Genomic DNA, 20,847 nt, shown 5'->3' with positions numbered 1-20,847 from the left:
GGTATTATTATCTCGGTACTATTCGCTAAAAAGGAACAATTTAGCTCTTCTTTTTTGGCCCATCTACCCCATCAGGTCGTGAGGAGTTCCACTGCATGCTTGTTTGCAGGATGTGGACTATGGTGCTTGACTTTTGACTTTCAGGAATTCTTCTTTGAACACCTGGCACCGCCCAGAACCGAGAACATGAACCACATCTCACATCTTCTTTCTGAAGACAGCAGTTCTTGCAAAGGACACAGCACAAAAAAGGATTCCTCCGTGAGTCTTGCTCCGGTCATATGCTCGTATGTGAGTACTTAAAGTAATGCCTTATTCTGCAAATAATCCACCCGGTCTTTATTTTCCTGCAATGAAGAAGTTGGCTCGCTCTTCTCAGGGACAGTGACAATAGCCAATGTTTGTCCTCTACAGTTGGCAGATGTAACTCCCACCTTAAGGTTGCTCACACCTGGGTAATTCCTTTTTATCGTCTCCTTTATATAAGTCGGACAATCTAGATCCCTTATTTCAAGAATGCACATGAGTTCTAGACTGGGAACTCCCGCTTTTATGCCTAGAATGCTCCGGAATATTTCACAGAACTTACTCTTTTTTTCGATCTTCGACCGAAGCTCTATAAGTATATCGCCAGTTCGAGGTCGCCGGATAGATTTAACATCTACCACAATGTCTTCTGGTGGGTTAACCTTGATCAACTAAGAGAACGCCCGTCTTATACAAATAACCCACTAGGAAATTAGCGAATTTTGACTATTCAGATTTGGTAGCATTTAGGGTTAGATCCAGCGGAGTACCCATCGATCTGTTCTTGCTCCCCACATTGTGAGCCAGTTTGTAAAGCTAAGTCGGGTCTTGGATACGTTTGTATCTCACACGTAATTAACGGAACTCACGTGTCTAGCATTTCGGACTTAAACCAAAATCGACCTTATAACCCAAAATAAAAGGCGATTGTCTTCACGCCTTTCATGACCTTGCTAACTCGAATGCCACAATAGGGCCAAGAAAAATCCCGATGAATTGAATCCCCACTAGATACCTCTTTTTGGGCTCAGCAAAATATTATAACATTGTCGCTCAAAATCTTCCTGTCATCTTCAGGCAATATGCCTGTGCCCATTACTATTTTAACATTTTCCGTTCCTGTTGCTATTAAACGTTCAAGACACAACCGAAGGGATGAAGGGTCCCAGGGGCCTTTGTGTAAACAAAAGAACTAGGGGTCCTTCTCCTCTACCTGTGCATGCAGTGATTAATTTAGACACAAAAGATTCACTATTCAAATATCGATCAACCTAGTCAGTTTTAGCAGGCAATGCCTATTGCAAACTGGGAGGCATTCTCCCGCAAGCAAACTAGTAATATGGGAGATGGAGGAAACAGCGTTGGTCAAGAGTAAAACTACTCATTCTTTCGAATTCTTTGGTATATTTTAAAAAGTATTACCCGTACGACACTTACTTTTACTTTTTATACTGTATAAATTTACACAAATAAGCAATGCAAACATATATTCCTGAAGTCCATTCATTTCAACCAGCCTCCACTGTAGATATCTTCTTATCTTTTTTACCAAACGTCTCTCCATCTTGAATTGTTTCAGGCAAAGGTTGACCTTTCGTTTCGGGCAATAGAAATACCAAGGCGGCTCCGACCAGCGGGGTCAACCCAAATATAATCGCGGGCAAGGTATGATACGAATACGATAGACCAGCTACAAACGGAGCTATCATCGATCCTACCCGAGCTGATACTGAGCATATTCCAATTCCACCATTTCGAACAACAGTTGGGAATAACTCAGCGCCATATAAATATACTGTTGGAAAAGATATGCTCATTCCAACTATACCAGCTGAAGATAGTGCAACGATAGCCCACTTCGTATCCTTCGAGACAAAAGCTATGCACAACATCGATATTCCAGTGAGGGTGTTTGATGATATCAGAGTGATCTTTCGTCCAAGATGCTTCATCATGAAGATGCATACCAAAGTTCCTGGTAATTCCAGCGCTGCACCGACAGCGACATTGGCAAAAATGTTTCCACCTATTTGGCCCATGTATTGAGCAACTCCAAAGAATGCCAGTCCACAAACAAACCAGTTGAATATCATGATAACGGTCTTCTTGAACATATTAAGTGTCTTGAACAAATCTGTCATGTCTCCCTTTGAAGTTTTACCCTCAGAAGCATTTCGTTTTGATGCTTCTTCTAAATCACTTCGAATATGGTCAGTTGGGAGTTTATTCTGCTTCGCAGCTTTTTCTAAAATGACCGCTGCCTCATCTATTTTGCCAGTGGTGAAAAGCCATCTGGGCGATTCAGGAACCAACCAATAGTAAGAAATCAGGATTACCGACGGAATAGATATTGCAAACTGGAAGTAGCGCCAGTCACGAATAAAGTAGGCAAAAAGTGGCAGCAGTAGATGGCCCATATTGAAGGGGATTTGGTAGACGACAGAGAATACTTCACGCCATTTGGGTCCGATTATTTCCATCACAATGACGAAGCTAGAAAAAAAAATTAGATCAAAATCATAGTCAAGAGTATGTTTAACATATTTCATACCTTGTACACATTGTACCACCAGTCGCCATGGCAGTTATGAACTTCAGAATCAGGAAGAGCCAATACCATGGCGCAAAAGCTGTGATTACGCCAGATATGAGTTGAATAATAACTGCAGCTACTAGCGGGTTTCTTCGGCCTAACCTGGAAGAAATAGATTAATTTCAATTTAAGTGCTTACTAGTGACAAAACAATGAATTAAATTGAAAGTCATTCTTTAATTTTTTAATACAAATCTATCGGTGTGCAACAGGGGCAGTATACCAACATTCCATTTCCCCAGCCCGAAGAACTGTGAGGGTTGAGAGTAGGTCCTTGATATCACCATACTAACCGACAATAAGATTCTTATAATGGAGAACTGGAGAGTGTCTGACCAGACATCCTTCTCAGATCATACTTTTCAGTCTAGATCTCGCCGCAGAAGTCTCCAAACCCTTCAAAGACTGCTCCAGGAGAATCGACTGGAGTAATTTAGGTCAAGTTACCAAGAACAAACTCTCCGGTGCACAAATTAGCAAGATTGGCATGACACACGAACTGTAGTCTGGAAAAGATAATCAATACTGCTTTGAAAGTCTGGTGCCCTGCTAAATTCAATAAGAAGACACTATCACCATGGTGGAAAGAAGATCTATCCAGCTTCAGGAAGTTGACCAGGGAGATCTTCTTGGCAGCCATTCAAGGACTGCCTGAAAAATTACAATTCGACCATCACGGTCGCAAAGAGGTGGTCTTAGTTGGACTATTGTCAGAACATTGAAAGCACTAGCAAATCCGAAAGACTTAGTAAGGAACATAGGAGCCATATCTTAAAAAGGAGGAAGGCTCCTAGATGGTATCTTCTGGTGAAACCTTGAAGCTGCTAATTCAAAAGCACTTTCCTGCCAGCGGGGAGGACATAGGTCAGAGTCTTGATTGGAGAGTTTGTAGCCACCACAGCCGTGCGACACTATCAAATCGGTAATTACCTGCCTGTCATGCTGCAGAAGCAGCAGGAAAGGGTTGTGTCCTGGCTTGTGATGGTTTATCGCAGTCGCATCTCTTTAGGATACTTACCGCAGTCTTGGAGACGCACACGAGTGGTTTTCATACCGAAAGCGGACAGGCGCGGCCATGAGTCCGCGAAGGACTTTCTATCAATCAGTCTTACCTCTTTCGTGAGCCCTGGAGCGCGTCATGGGCATCCACTTAAGGGCAATTGTAGAGATAATGCCTTTCTCCAAGTTCCAGCATGCCTGCTTCAAAGGCAAATCCACAGGTACCGCTCTCCACGAGGTAATTGGTACAGTTGACCGGTCACTGTAGCACAAGCAGTATACCCTAGCTGCCTTCGTGGATATAGAGGAAGTATTCAACAACGTTAGGACAACGCTATCGAGGAAGCCTTGACCAGTATTGGATTGGAGGGATTATCTTACGCATTGGATTATATGCATGCTAAAAACCCAGGATAATACAGTTGGATCTGGGAGGCAACCACTTGACCAGAGCTGTGAACAGGGTGGCGTCATCTTTCCAGTGCTCTGATTCATAATAATGGACGAAATTTTGCGAATATTGGACGGCAGCGGTGTGAAGGTGGTGGCGTATGCCGACGACTTGGTGATATTAGCATCATTTTAAGCGTTGTGAAAGGTGTACCTGTGGGCCGCAAGATGCGGACTTGGTTCTTTTCATAGAAATCGAAGGTTAGCAGGTGATGCTCTGTAAAAAGAGTGAACTTTCTCCCTCGGAAGTGTTTTATCACCAGAAGTTCGCGGTCGCAGACCCGGCATTCATTAGTTGTCTGCGGGTATGACTCTGGGCAGCACGTGAAGTGTTCCCTTCTTTGAAACCAGGTATCGAAAGAAACTGAACTTTTTCTGATCATAATTACACTAATTCGAATTCACCGCCACTTCATATCATATTCTTTCAATCATTTGAACGGATTTCTTAGCTGGTTGGCATGCTCTTCTAGGAATGATGAAGGGAGTAATATGTAATTTATATAAACAATTGGAACGCTTGCGCTTTATTCCATAGACCGAGTGTTATGATTGGAAGTTCTTATAGATTGAATGGTATTGTAATGGCAGTTTGGGTATGTCTTCTTCATTGACCGGGACCTAGTTAAATGCTCTTACTAGATCTATTTCCGTAGGGACCTGGCTAAATACTCTTCCTAGGTCTATTCCCGTAGGGAACCTGTACGAACTATTGGATAGGCTGAACGGTATCCGGTCTAGGCCTGCCTTAATAAGGAGCTCCAGACATCCCGGTTTTGCGCCGAGGTCGCACTCAGGCAAGGTATGCCTCGTCTACCATAGATATTGCACTTATAGACTTTCCGGGCTGGATCATCCTCATCCATACGGGCGAAGTGACCCGCCCACCGTAACCTATTGACCCGCATTTTACCCACAACCTGACGGTCATAGTATCGCTCATAGATTTCTTCGTTATGTAGGCTACGGAATCGTCCATCCTCATGTAGGGAGCCAAAAATTCTTCGGAGGATTCTTCTCTCGAACGGTTAAGAGTTAGCAATTTTTCTTACTAGAAATCCAAGTCTCCAAGGAATACATGAGGACTCGCAAGGTCATTGTCTTGTACAGTAAGAGCTTTGACGCTATGGTGAGACGTTTCAAGCGAAACAGTTTTTATTAGCTGAAATAGGCTCTGTTGACTGTCAACAACCGGGAGCGGATTTCATCGTCATAGCTTTTATCGGTTGTGACTTTCGGCCCAAATTAGGAAAAATTATCAACGGTCTCAAAGTTGTAGTCTCCTATCTTTATTCTTCCCGTTTGACCAGTGCGGTTTGATGGTGTTGATTGGTTTTTTATGCTGACGTTACCACCATATATTTTGTCTTGCCTTCATTGATGTGCAGCCCAAGATCTCGCGCCAATCACCGCCTGCTCGATCTGGATAAAGGCAGTTTGTACGTCTCGGGTGGTTCTTCCCATGATGTCGATATCGTCAGCATAGGCCAGTAGTTGGCATTTATCTTAGCATCACGTATCACTTTCTCAAGGGCCAGGCTAAAGAGGACGCATGATAGGGTGTCCCCTTGTCGTAGACCGTTGTTGATGTCGAATGGTCTTGAGAGTGATCCTGCTGCTTTTATCTGGCCTCGCACATTGGTCAGGGTCATCCTAGTCAGCCCAGTCAGGGGAGAAATAAAACAGCGTAGAGCACACCCAAAGCATCAATAGAAGATACATATTTCAAAATAAGAGAACCACTTACTTGTCAGCCCATATTCCGAAAAGAATATTTCCCACCAAAATGCCTAACATGAAAAGTGTTTGTGATAAATTCGCCAAATACGCCTCATCGCAAACCAGGTTCCATTGTGTGACAATTGTCTCAGTGAAGACGCTCCTGTTGTATTCATATTGCTTGCAGTCACGAGAACATTTATCGACATCTGGAGGTTGTGCACATTTGAAGTCCATCGGCGGTGATAGGAAAATTATAGCCATTTGATGCCATGCCACCGGAAATTTCAGGAGAAATATCACTGCACAGGTCCAGATATGCCAGATTCCCAATTGTCCCATGGCATTTTGTACAGGATCAAGTAGGCGTTGTTCGTGTTCATGTTTTTCTGGAAAAAATTGATAATATTAGGTCGATCTTTATTTTATTTAACTTAAATTTATATTCGTAAAATCTTTTAAACCGGAATTATATCAAATTTGATGGATGTCGATATTATCCAACGAAACGAGGCTGTCGTGTGGACTCCTTTGAGAAACATTGTTCTCCAATCGGTCCACTCTTGCTTGTTACTTAACTTTCTCCTATTTTATATTTACTAATACTACGCTTCAGTGTTATTATAGTCGAGGTCTATCCTTTGCCCTTGTAGTCTTCGCCACCTTGGTTGAGCGACCAGGTCCTCCAATTGGTGAAGCCGTACAGCGAATAGTTTCTACTATAGAATAAGTCCCCCAATTTGTTCCAAAGTTTTCCAGAGAATTGTTTGTTGTGCCGTGTCCCTTCCCTTCAGAAAGTATTTGATAACCCCCTCCCCTCAATTCCTGTTTACATAGGTTGTCAATTGAAACTTTCAAGTTATGGCAGCTTCGCGCGTGCATGATACAGTGATTTGTTGTACCTCAGTCGCCGTATACCGTCCTCCCTCTCAGAACTTGAAATACTTCTGGAGAACTCGAAGACCAAATCCATTACTTGAATGTTTTCCGCTTTTTCGCTACTGGAATGCAAAACTGGGAGAATCGCAGTGTTGTATATTGTTACCTTGTTTTCCTGATTCATAAAACAGTATCCATGAGGACTACTAGCATTTTACCAGATGACATGTTTACCATGCTTTTATGGTTTTACGGAAACCCTAAATTGTCTCATTACCATTCTGATGAGTCTAATCAGTTTAACTAGGACTCCCAGGTTCACACAATATTTACTGCCGAGTGACTATACCATAATTTAGCCAAAGAAACTTGATGTGCATCAACAATAGGTTCCCAGGATTTCTTGACTATTTGTTCCACTGATTTCATCTTGGCGAGGGTTGATTTTCGACGTTGAATCATTTTTTTTCAATTTCATTTTAATGCGAATATCCTTCTATTATATTTCATTATCCATGGACGTGTCTGCACCATCAATTGTAGCAATACCCAAAGAAATCGGACCAAGTAAGCGGAACATTCCGCGGAAGATGGGGAAAAACTTGTAACCCTGGTGAGACCCCCACTGCACGCATAAGACTCTTCAATTAGCGGTGGTTTTCATATTAAACTACAGTTTTTCTACAAACATGAGGTCCTGTCTACTAACAGCATTGCTTGGAAAGTTTCGGGACTGCTTTTATATATCTCTGGTAGAGAAAGAGAGCCATAGGGTTCGGTTTAAGAAAATCTGCGGTATTGGATCCGTAAAGGGGCTACGACCTTCTTTGATGAGAGATCCCAAGACTGAGAACCTGCATCCTGATGTCAAAATGGTTAAAGGCAACCATATTGAAGCGACTTTTTTCCCAAGACCTAGTTGTGGTCATCTAACGATACCAGATTAATGGCAAAAAATTAAACTTCATATTTGACTCTAATTATTTACCTTATTGTTCTTTGCGTCCTCCTCAGTGCTAGACCACGGTTACTTAGAATTTGGTCTGATGTTGCAGGCGAACAGACTCCAATACGAAGACAAAATGCTAGCAGAACGGATTGGTCAAAGTTGAGACTCTTTTGGCCATAGAAGATCAATTGGGAACTCTGAATCGCACACTTTTAAAGTGCTTTGAAGAGACTTTTCTTTATACCTGACGCAAATGCGGTAAAACGGTTCATTGGTGGAACCAAAAGCTGCAAAAATTCGGAAAATCAACTAGACGAGTTCCGGATTGCACTTGTAAAAGCAGTAAGTATAAAGAATAGTTAAGTTTTGCGGAACGCACGGCTTGACTATAAGAGGCTCGTTAAGTAGTTGAAAAGAGACACCTTTGGAAACCTCTGTGAGAAACTAGAAGACGAAAGGGAGACTTCAAGGCTGGGCAGAGTCCTTAAGAAAGATAAGTTGGCCATGTTCGACGTTCGCCTTTGTTAGAAAACCGGATGGAACTTTCACGAACTCCAGAATTGAACCAGTACGACTCTTTTGGAAGTACACCATCCGAGAGAACAGGTAACCGAAATAAGAGGGAGGGTTTCTCCAAATCTTCCATCAAAAGGGAATGGGATCACTACGAAAGGATTTTTTAGCAATGAAAGAGTGAAATCTGCTATACTATGGTTTGAACACTTCAAAGCACTGAGCATAGATGGCATCTCTCCAGCCATACAAAAGCAACGTATAGAGCACCTAGAGGGACTTCTAAAAATTGTTTTTCTATCACATCTTACTCTGGGTTTTATGCCTACCTCTTAAAAAAGGTTAAAGTAGTCCTCATACCGAAACCTGGGAAAGATTGCTATTCAGAACTTCAGACATATCAACTTGACATCATTTTGGCTAAAGTGTTTGGCGACTGGACAAGATTGTGGCGCTCAATTCGTGGGAAAGCCCTAAGGGCGCACCAACTAAATGAAAAGAAACATGCTTATCAGCGTGAAAAATCTTATGAGTCTGCCCTTCATTCCTTGGTCGTAAAGATAGAGGACGCAACCATGAAAGGTGGGTACACGATGGGGTATTCGTGGACATTGAAGAGCCTATGTCTATGGACTTTCCAAAAACTTTGTGATAAGGCCAGGGAACGTCGCTAGTACTTTAATTAAGCGAATGTACGCTATGTTAACGCTGAGATTGCTGTGCGCTGTGCCGAAGTGGATGTTGATCGCTACCTAGCAACAGAAGCAAAGAAAGACTCCGCCAAAGGAGGGGTTTTATCGCCACTTTTGTTGAGTAAATTGGTCCACTTACTACTGTGCGAACTGCAAGATCTGCCAAGCTTATGGGGACGGAGGAAACTGATGATCTTCGCCTTCCAAATATAGGGGTACGGCCCTTCAAGTTTCCAAAAAAGTGAAATATCTGGGAACAACTCTAGATAAGAAGCTTCTTTAGAAGAAACATGTAGAGGTAAGAATGAATCGAGCTCTCGCAGCCTATAAGCTGTGCTGGTGGACCTTTGCCTCGTCATGTCGAAATGTGGATATACTCGTACGTATGTTGCTATCATTAGGCATTAAACATTCGTATTGTGTGAGCCGCTTCGGTCACACTGCTCCCAAGGCAGAGGTGAAACAGCGTCTGATGAGTTGCCTCTGCCTTGGTACGAAACCGTAGCCGTCTTCATCCCTCTTTTATTCTACCGTGAACTCTTTTAACTATAACTAACCCAAAACATATTATGTTTACTCCAACTGCAAATTGACGAACTCATTACGTCAATTACGCTGCAACCCTTATGACCCGCCGATTGTTTGCCAAATGGTCGACCTAGTTGTCTACCTTGGCTCAGGTTTGAATCCAATTTGATCATGAATGCTGTTTGCCCTAAGCTTATCACATGCACAGTGATAAGCTCACGCAGTCTCATCAACAAATTAATGTTAATAACCTTCGCTCAGCCTCAAATGAAAAGCCACTGAAAGCAATTAGGTTCTTCTCCCATACTAACGACGATGCATTTAAATCAGACGTTCCACAAAAATTGCAAACTTCCCGCATTCCACTTAATTGGAAGATAGGGAGGCTAATTTCTCTTTTGGCACTTATTCCAGAGGTGGTGCAATTTTCGGATCAAGTTTACTCCCACACGAGGGTAAATCAATCCCGAATAAAACTTGCCTTTTACCACATGGTTTTCCTCCAACTTACAATAACTACGATAGCTTTATCTTCATCTATCCACTTTCTAACCTTTATCTTTTGATTATATTCCACTAAAAATAATAGAGAAAATTCCATGGATGTGTTATATCTTAAAAATGCCACAACTACCAATACCCAAAACATATGTACGTTTAGTATTCCAAATATTTCATGGTTTCCGCAAATAAAATTATCAAGATACATTTTACTTTCGACACCTGAAGTGCTTTATGTACGCTTATTTACATAGAAATCACGTGGCAGAGTCGATAGAAATTAGTAGATGTTTTCTCTGAAAATTAGATGAATATTGCAAAGTGATAAAGATATTAACAATATTATGATATTTTAAGTAAATATTTTGTTTGAATGGAAGATACTAAATGCAAATTATTTACACTTTCTTTCAAAAATGGCAAATTAAGATAGAAAATTGAAAAAAAAAGATATTTTGATCATATTATCTTTACTTATTCGGTGAAATGACATTCACGAGAGAGTTTACTTTCACGAAGGAATTCAAATCTTTTTTATAGTCTGAGACCGCATACATCACCAGCCCTGCGCAAACTTCGATGTGGAAAATACAATTTAAGACCCTAATTAACCTGGAGCCCTGTGACACCCTCGTTAATATTTTCTCAAAATTAGAGATAAGCTTTTAAATGAAACTAAAACTGTTGAGAAAAATAGGCTGGCTCATCCTTTTTTGCCGCGTCTGATGGATGCGGGTTTAATTCATCTGTTTGGATGAGGTTAAGGATCAAGATATTATCATTCGACGCTTTTTAACTTCGTTTAAGCTGTACTAGCCAGTATTTATCAGATATCCAGACTTATATGTTAAGATACCTGAGAAGCACTGACCTTTCCCAAACATTACACTCTCTCGGATGAAGAGGATGAAGTCTTATTATCCCCATTCAAGATTGTTATCCTTACGCTTATCAAAGTAATGGGAAGTTTAGGGAAACGTTGAAAAAAAAAATATTATACTTTGGTTGGTTCATCTTAAATGCTTAGATTTCCAATTTAGCGAGATCGAATCCACGTTCTTTATCATTTTTATGTCTTCTTCAAGGAAAAATGAATTTCAGTCTTTCACAGTGAATCGAGCGAAATTGAGGCTAATCCGTTGGAATTTACATATTCTTATATACCACATGGACAGAATAATTCATACTGAAGCCAAGCTGAAAGGGAAAGGGAAGCTTAGCCTTGTAGCGCTTACCAGCCTTCCCAACCCACCTCAATCACGATTAAAGGCAAAATTTGAATAGCCTACCATATTAGATTGATTACAATTCTTTTCGAAACCGTGATCTATTTTATTGTAGATAATCAAAAAAAGGTTTGAATTTGGTCTATCATAATTCTTTGTGAAAGTTGGAGAACAAATGCCTCAAACAACATTTGCACTTTCTGATTGAATGAGTAGTTACTGCCTCAAAATTAACAACCTGGGAAAGGAGTTTGCTGTATCTACTCTAGTATAATAGAATCATTAAGGCACTAAGAACGTGTAAACTTTAAAATCTGCTAGAATTATTAAAATTTAATGATCACATCATCCGTGCATACATAAAACATATTTCTAAGGGTGCAGTTAATTCACACGAAAAGCATGGTTTCAACCTTATAACTTTTGTTAATTCCAATAGGGTTGCCTATACTGAAGCTTGTATTTCTACAAAATCTCGTACTTTTAACAGAAATCCAAGGCAGATTTCCTACTAAATTTGTCAACTATAGTAGTATTATCATATTAGCTTCATTTGAACAGATTTACACGAATTTTATTTTTAGGCTTAACCTTTAAATAGGTGCAGCATTGCATTATTTCTTAAATTTTTCAGCCAAGCGGTTTCGGGATAAGGGTGTCGCCTTGTTTTCTATATATTCGGATCCTTCCCTCTAATAATTTCGAAACAACACCAAAACTAAGACCTTTTGTAGAAAAAAATCCTAAGTCCTCCTATTGGAAATCCACCGCCTCCTGCCCTTACATTCTACAGCAGATTACGATAATGTTTTTTCCACAAGCCAGTCTATCTTTCATAGGCATTGAGGGATTATCTAAAAGAACTCTCTCTTGTCTATTAGACATTCGAAAGTTAGAGGAAAAAATGTATCTCATGCTGGAGGTAGCACAGAGATCCATCCTAAGGCCAGATCTTTGAAACACTTTCGACGAAAGTCTACTCAGACTCGACAGAACAACGGCGAACAAGACTGCAACAGAAGTTTCAACCTTAAATCAGCTAATCTTTATTGTAAAGTCCCATAGGGACAGCAGGAGATACCTTCTCATAAGCGCAATATAGTCGGCCATGCTCCACAGCACATGGATATGGGCTGATGCTCTTAGTAAGGAAGGGTATTGTGAACACCTTGCGCAATTTCAAAGACTGAGAGTTTTAAGGGGGCGCCTGCCTACCAAAGTATAATACCTCAAAGCCCACTGTGATAGCGATCGCGTGGTCACCTTCTTTTCTAAGAAAAATAAAATTACCTATAAACACAAAGGAGAGAACTTTAGAGAGAAAAAACGGGTCGAGAAGTAGATCGACTGCGCGACTCATTAGAAATTTAGTTTGATTCCTGGATCAAAGGCAGGTTGGCTACTAATTATTCCCTCACAAAGCCTCAGTCTCACCTACACAATCCCTTGAGCTCCAAAAAGTGAAATAGGTCTCGTACTCAGAATCTATCCAACCAAAACATCTGAAAAAAATCACAGCTGTTGATCTAAATGAATTCTAGGCCTCAAAATATTTCCCTTTCCGACATCTGCTCAGATAAAGTTAATGATGTTTTAGAAATTTACCCGAAAACCACCCTTAAGTTCATCCTAGAAGTACAAAATTTGATATCAGTATAACATACGACGAGTATGGAATGTCAAATAAAGAGTGAGGTCTGCATTAGCACTTTCCGAAACGGATATTAGTTTTGACATTGGTTGCAAAGGGGAGGTGTGCGGGGGTTCAAAAGAGGTCAGTTATTTCAAGGACCCGTTCTCAGATACTACCCAACACAAATATCTCAAAAAATATGGTGATCAATGCACATGATATCTAGACCTTAAAATACCCTCCATACCGATATCTATTTAAATAAAAAATCTTCCGGTTTCCCGACTGGTTTTCTTGTGGAAAGTAAGATGGGATTCATCTGTAACTTGACACAGGCATAGAGGTACTCTTTCTGAACAATATTGTTAAAGGAATGGTGAAGACCGTTGTAAAATCTAGTTATGTTGCACATTATGCCCGAATGCTTCTTCCTGTGATGAAAATTGAACTTGATCGCCTGAGGAACAGGATGATAGGAGACTCTTTGAACTAATGACTTCCCTCCCTCTTCTCACCTCACGTTGGTTAAAGAAGTTTTATGAGTTCCATGACTTCCCCGACTTCAAGGCTTCCGGAGAGTGGGAAAACTATCCTGAAGTAATGCGACACATTATTACTAGTTGAATTTCACTTATCTAAGGACTTACTCCGCCACGCATTTGGAATCGAATAAATTGCTAACCTGAATACCACAAATAAATGTAAGAAAATAATAATAAATTGCATCTTGGCTATATAGTTCTCTCAAAATATGTCTAAGCCGAGAGAAAACGAGGCAAACCCTGCCTGAGGTGGAGCGATGGCGTAGGTCAGGACGCCAGACAGCTTTTAGGGATATCGAATTAGTGGACCTAGGCGCAAAACCGGGGAATCTGGAGTTCCCTTTTAAGGCATTTTGAGGATAATGAGGTATATTGAGACCCTCTTCTGCCCCTGGCAGTCGGCCTAAGCCTCCAAAACTTAATCCGAGAAATGCTCAGGTCGGAGGCGAATTGGACTTCAGTCATCCACACAATTGTGCGATACAAACCCAACTCCTGAGAGAAGCACGCGCAAAAAAAGTGCAAAAAAATTGACAGGCTGTACTCTAAGGACAGAACGGAGCTTGGTGAAGGAAGCAAAGAAGCGGAAGACTGCAGAGTTTGGAACATGAAGGCCTACGGAAGGCAAGCCCGCCTCGCGAAGTATTGCCTAAATGGTAGTCCCGTGGGACAAAGGCAGGAGAGAGGTGGGGGTGTTTTTTTTAGTGGGTGCGAATCCCATACTACATCCATGCCAGCTTTGACATTCACACGGGAGGGCTGGATTGGATGTCTTTCTAAGATTCTTTAATACCTCCGTGTATAAAAAAAATCCCTCTGATGTTCCTAAAATGTGGCAACCAGGAAACTAAGCAATTTCAGAATTGTCTATGACAAGCCAAGAATGACGAGTTGATCACCCCATAAAACAGTTCAAAAGTAATGGGATCTTATCAGAACTTTTTAAGGCTCACTATTCATAAATAATTAAATCTTTTTTTTTGCGAAGTTTCAAAACGAATTTTCTGGTTAAAAGTATTTTTGTTTTTAATGTGATTGTTTGGAATAAAATTCCAACAAAATTGATTTGATCCTAACCAACTTTTCCACGTGCACCTCTAAAAATACAGAACAAAATTAAATTTAATTTGAAAATAAACTTTTACCGTACCCATGTTCACAGCTAATCGAAAAAGTAATTCCACAATGCACAAAGTACAGAACCAGTTTTATCACTTCACGATATTTACAATACAATTCACGAAATGGAGAAATTAAAAAGGAATCTTGTCTGATTCCTTCATTCTTCTAAGAAATTACACTTTCTTGATTTATACTTTCAGACAGAATTCAAGGTAATTCTCCAATTACAAAACCAACGCGATTTTTGTAAAGCGCACAAACCTATGATCAGTACGAGCGAGTACACGGCACTGAACATTTTCTGGTGTAAATGAAAATCTAAAAATAATTTATAAACAGAAGAAAATAGTTCTCAGAGAAATCTTCAATTTTTTTTTAATAAAATAGTCGTTTATATTAGCAAATGCTCAATACCGGCAACTGCAATTGAAGTATGGCTTTATGTCGGAGATGATATAAAGTGCAATTGTAACGCACAGACTATAAAAGATATTGCATCGCATTTATTGCAATGAATATTACAAATTATCTAAATGTTCAGTTTGTGAATTATATGACCACGTGCTTCGCTTATAACCCCTTCAAGGCAAACCCAGCTTTATTAAAATTTTAACTGAATTCTGAGACTGATTTGAGCATCAGTCTGCTTCCCCAATCAAAGAACAAGCCCGGAAACCGGAAGCTGGATGCTTCAGGTATGAAAGGTTTTTATTTGAGAGTACTCCACTTTCAAATGATATTGACGTTCATCGGCTTGAATTTGTAAAGAAATAACAATTTTGACCTAATATAACTTTGTTAGTAATAGTGCGATTTCCATCAAACTTGATACGATCATGCTCTATCTTACATTACTGCAAAATTTCGGGGTACTAAGATGAACTTAAGGGGTGCTGTGCAGTCAATTACTAAAAATTATAATAATATACTATTATTAACTTTATTTGAAAGGATATCGGTTTGGATGGTATTTCGGAGCCTAGGTACCACATATTCTGAGAATGAGCCCATCAAAGAAATTATCACTTTCGATCCCCCGCACTCCACACCTTTCCCACAAATGTCAAATCTAAGACCGGCTTCGCAAAGTACTAACCGAGACCTTTCATTTGATACCCCACATGACTATATTTGGTAAAAAAAATGTACACCCTCGTTTTTCATCTATTCATAACTCACTATATGCGTGAACGCTCATAGTTCCTACCTTTCCACCAAATTTGGTATCAATCGTTATAAGCGTCTCCGAGAAAAAAACGTGTGACGGATAGACAGATAGACAGACAGACAGGCAGTCGTAAGAAACAGGGAGAAATTACAGCACTGCAGTCAACGCCTAGAGTGCTCCCATCCCCTTCACTATTAAGGATGCACAACGTATACTGGGCACGAAGGAAATTCCGGAGCTCCGTAAAAAACTGAGAGAGAGTCTAATGGGGAATCTCCTCAACCCAGCCAAAAACGCAAAATGGAGAAAACACCTCCACGGTAAATTCACGAAAGACTACCAGACCTTACGGACGGTAACTGCAGTCAAGGTTCAACTTGGAAAAGGAGAAAAAGCTGCAGAAGAGAAGCCGGCCCAGTGCGTTAATAATAACAAAAACAAGTAAACTTACGTACACTGATATTCTGCGCAAGGTCAAAACAAACACCTCGTTACTAGAGCTAGGTGAAAGTGTGAACCGCATAAGGCGAACACAGAAGGGCGACCTATTGCTGGAATTTAAACAAGTCAGAAGATTTGCAGAAAAAAATCGAACCGTCACTGGGTGAGGCCGCAGAGGTGAAGCTCAGTAAAAATCGCGTGGTTATTAAGTGTAAAGACTTGGACGAAATTACAACGAAGGAAGAAATTTGTCAAGCCCTACGATCCCAGTTGGGAATACAGTCGGTCCAGGAGCGAGATATTCTACGCCTAAGGAAGGCATATGGCGGCACACAAACTGCGCCCATAAGTCTAACATTTGAAGCGGCCAAAAGGGCTATCACTGCCAGTAAAGTTCGAATTGACTGGGTCGTCTGCCGACTACGAGAGCAGATAACCTTGAAAAGATGGATATGGACATCCGGAAATCGGGCCAATGAAGGAACCACGAAGATCCTCAGGAGTGGCTTCACTAGAGCAAAAATAGGCGGAATATCTATTTATAGCTGTTATGCGGCTCCAAATCTTACGAGAGAAGACTTCCATTCTTTGGTGGAGAGGCTAACAATGGATACAAACAACCATAGCCCTAAGATAGTGGCTGGCGATTTCAATGCATGGGCTAAAGAATGGGGCAGTCAAGAAACGAGCGCAAGAGGACGTATATTACTCGAAGCTCTTTCTGGTCTGAATCTTGTAGTTGCTAACACTGGATGCGTGAACACTTTCCGAAAGAGAGAAATGGGGTCCGTGATAGATGTCAGTTTTGTTAGTGATGTTTTGGCTAACGATCCCCAGTGGTGTGTTGGTGAAGAATATACACATAACCCCCACCAGGCATTAGTTTTTGAAACCGTGCATGGTACACGAATGAAATAGTCCCGGACGAGAGCTGAAAGGTGGGCAGCTAATAAGTTTGACGAAGAGATTTTCAAAGAAGTTCTGTAGCAAAATACAGCACTTTAAGGAAGCGCAAAAGGTAAAGTTTTACAGATCGGCGAAAAGTTACGGCGAATATGTGACGTCTCCATGTCAAGGTGTGTTGTATCCCAGAAGCGAGTTCCGAACTTTTGGTGGAACTCTGAAAGCGGAGAATGCCCCAAGGCCTGCCTCAAGACCAGAAGGCGCAGTCAGCGAAATAGAAACCGATCTGGATACGAGCAGCTACATGAAGAGTACAAAAACGCTCGGAAGAAATTACATGTGGCCATAATAAATAGCAAAAGCGAACATTTTAAGCGACTGTGTAAGGAAGCTGACACGGACTCCTGGGGTGGCGCCTATAAGGCAATAATATCGAAAGTCAATGGCAAACGCTCTCCAACAATTTCTTGCCCTACTCTGCTTAATGGAAGAATAACGGAATGTGAGTACCGCTAACCTTCCCACTGTTGAAATAGACACCGCCGAAGTTCCCATGGTAATTGAAAAGGAGGTCCTCGAAAGTACGGAAAAAATGGTTGGGAATAAAGCATCTGGCTTAGATACCATCTCCAATAAAGCTTGCTCTCAAGGCAGCAGTGAAAATAGCTCCAAATATGTTTGTCGATGCGTTCACCACATGCCTTAAAGAAGGAGCATTTCCTACACAATGGAAGGAACAGAAATTAATACTAGTCCCCAAGCCAAACAAACCTTTGGAGGAATCTTCGTCCTATAGGCCGATATTCCTTCCCAAAAATACTGGCAAACTATTCGAACGAGTAATCTATAACAGATTACTTCCAATTGCCGAAAAGGATGGCGGTCTCTCCGAGAATCAGTTCGATTTTCGAAAGGGGAGGTCTACAACGGATGCCGTTGTCCTTGTAGCTAACACAGCTAAAACCGCAACTGACAAGGACTAATGTTGTGCAATGATCGCACTCGATGTGAAAAACGCCTTCAATTCCGCTAAATGAAGCCAGATACTTGAGTCCCTAATCAACTTAGGCATGGCGAAGTATCTGGTGCGTATCGTTGTCGACTTCCTAATCGATAGCGTTCTGTGCTGCGAATCAGATGGAGGAATGAAATTATACCAAACGACATGTCCATCCTATGGCCACTCTTGTGGATTATTATGTATTACGGAGTACTGACGCTAGACCTTCCTACTATTCCGTGGACGGAATCGGTGTGACGGTTGTTGCACGCATTCTCGAAAAAGTCGAGCTTTATGCAAATGAAGTAATCTATGAGATTAAATTCTGGTTAGAGAATAGTGGTCTACAGCTCGCAGAACATAAGACGGAAATAGTACTTATTACCAAGCGACGAAGGTGCACTTCCATCAAGATCAAAGTTGGAACGCAAACAATTCATTCCAAGCCTGCGCTTAAGTACTTAGGCGTAATGATTGACCAGAGGTTAAACTTCAGATTGCATGTAGAGGGTGCAGCAACCAAGGCATATAACATCGGAGCGCTGGTTGCGAGAATGCTACCAAATATAGGTGGCCCAAGGCCGAGCCTTCGACTCCTTATTTCGAAGGTGGTCAGTTCAATCCTACTGTATGTAACCCCAGTATGGGCAGATGCACTGAAAAATACAGCAAATAAGAGAAAGATTGGAGCTGCGTATCGCATAAGTGTACTCCGAACAGCTTACAGAACCATAAAATAAAAGCCAGATTTCCATGAAATGGGACATATTTTGAGGCCTAGATATCATCTAAGCACACTTTCCTGATTGCTTTTCGAATTTTTGGGTTGTGTAGTTTCCGAAAATGAGTCCTGTCTCACTTTAAGTGCGTACATTTTGACATTTTGACTCCTTACTTGCACACTAAAACTAATGTCAGTTTCGAAAAGTACTAATCGAGACCTTTCCTTTGATACCCTGTACGACTACATCCGGTGATTTTTTTTAAATCCCCCTTTGCATGTATGGGGAGCCCCCCTTTAAACTCCACCTAAATTTATGTCACTCGCTGTATGCGTGGGATTTCATAGTTCCCATCTGTCCACCAAATTTCGTCCAGATCAATTTAGCCGTTTTGGAGGAAAGTTCGTGTGCCAGACAGACAGACAGTGAATCGATTTTAATAAGGTTTTGTTTTACACAACCTTTACCTTAAAAACCAACAAAACCAACATGAGTTATAATAAATCTTACAAGTTTTTAAAATCCATCTTCAACTGGTATATCTACAATTTATACTCAGCCAGTCATTCGTTCTTATTTTCGAATACTAGACAACGCTGGTTTTGGGAAACTTTTACTGGATATTCATATGTGATGCTGGATAACTTTCTCAGTTTCTTCAGGTTACCAAATTGTATCTTAGATCAGTAATGGATACGTGCAAGCAAATACGTCTACTCCTGAAAAATAGTCCCGAATACCTTTCTGTTTCCGCTCCTGACGAGATATCGTCATTTCGATACCCATTGAATTCTCCGAATCCGTCATTTTCCGATTTAAAAAGGACAACACCACAAAATCACTACCAAATTCACTGTAAAGGTTTCTCTGGAACTACAACACAACCCTCCAGATTGTTTTTCGAAATTTTCACTTGTCGGGATTCACATCTATGAACTCCTTATCACTCTTAACACCAACCCCATGAAATGCCGAAATCAACTGAACCATGAGTTCCATTAGATTCTCCAACTGGTCTGGACACCGAAAAGGTCATACATGCCTGATTTAAATTTGTGCATGTGTTTCAAATGATATGTTGGTCGTGCTTCTTCTTGCCGGCATTAACTTTGCCCCGAAATTTTCAATTACCATTCATCTCACGAAATAATAAAAAATCGCGATAATGGATCATCCCCCGAACTTAGTGCGGATACATCTTTCCGGCGATATCGAATGAAGAGCACTGGTCAGTGTTTAGTGGCCAGTGGTCGTCAGTTTGCTTGGTAATCGTGTATTTCGTTCAATTCACTCATCTCCGTACTATACTAAATTGAACTGGATGCAATGATTATCTGCGTATTCGTATGTATTTACTGGTGCTACTGACTTTCAAGTAAATAGAGGTCTAGATTTTTACACGAAAAAACCATGCAATTACGGAGACGGAGAGGCTATCAGCCAGCCCCAAATAGGTCAAACGATAGCACTGTGATGTTATTGGCACACCTAACTCGTCTATGTAACACAATTGATTTCAGTTGATCAGATACATATGGTATGTAAAGTAGATACATGATCTAGATACACCTGAATCTTTACGCTGAGCATAATCAATTTAGTGAGGCCCCGCTTGGAGGATGCATGATAAATACAATTTGGACCATTTCAGCGAACTTGGGCAAAATATTTGGAATTCACAAAGGTTTTCTCCTGGATATGATCGGCATCTTAATAATCATTATCAGTGACCCTAAAACCCACTAGATCACCAAAAGATGATGATATAAGGGTATAAGGGGCCTTTCTTGAAGTACTCATTACAAATTCAAAGATATTTTATCTCCAATCTCCGTCCGTCGCTAAAATTACATATAACCTTGTCTTCAGTAAAAGCATTTTGTACTTTTGCATAAGTAAACAGCCAAAAATCAACTAAAATGCTGGATTAAATGGGAGCAAAATGTCCAAAAGTAAACAATTTCATGAAATCCAGGGGATTTACGTGCTTTGGTCATAAAATTCACAACCATAGATATTTTTGTATATACTTTACGAGGATGTACTGACCATATAATGGTCAATATTATTCTATAGAATTTCTAGTCGCGTAATTACATGCGAAGTTGCTATTTTGAGATACAGAATAAGACAACTTAACGAACTAGTCTAGTCGCTGAGATGATACGTTCCAATCATTCAATTTAGAATTGATTTTAATTGGAATAATCCAGAATATTATAAAAAACTATCAGCCAAGA

The 20,847-nt window shown here is 40.7% G+C and overlaps 1 protein-coding gene across 2 annotated transcripts; it reads right to left on the bottom strand.

The window, feature by feature from the left end:
• Positions 1 to 1,411: 1,411 nt before the first annotated feature.
• LOC119658796 (organic cation transporter protein-like) lies at positions 1,412 to 19,916 on the bottom strand. 2 transcript variants are annotated; one of them, XM_038066514.1, is made up of 4 exons: positions 19,348 to 19,916; positions 5,817 to 6,177; positions 2,579 to 2,722; positions 1,412 to 2,520 (listed from the first exon to the last, which is right to left on the bottom strand). In XM_038066514.1, exons 1-4 carry the CDS (start codon positions 19,412 to 19,414, stop codon positions 1,536 to 1,538), a joined length of 1,557 nt encoding a protein of 518 aa, XP_037922442.1. In that variant the 5' UTR covers positions 19,415 to 19,916; the 3' UTR covers positions 1,412 to 1,535. The 2 variants fall into 2 exon arrangements, with proteins under 2 accessions (XP_037922442.1, XP_037922443.1); XM_038066515.1 differs by lacking the exon at positions 19,348 to 19,916 and adding an exon at positions 14,402 to 14,654.
• Positions 19,917 to 20,847: the final 931 nt, after the last annotated feature.

Source organism: Hermetia illucens, chromosome 6 (assembly GCF_905115235.1).
Source record: "Hermetia illucens chromosome 6, iHerIll2.2.curated.20191125, whole genome shotgun sequence".
Taxonomy (NCBI): Eukaryota; Metazoa; Arthropoda; class Insecta; order Diptera; family Stratiomyidae; genus Hermetia; species Hermetia illucens.
This window is presented reverse-complemented; position numbering and strand designations above follow the sequence as displayed.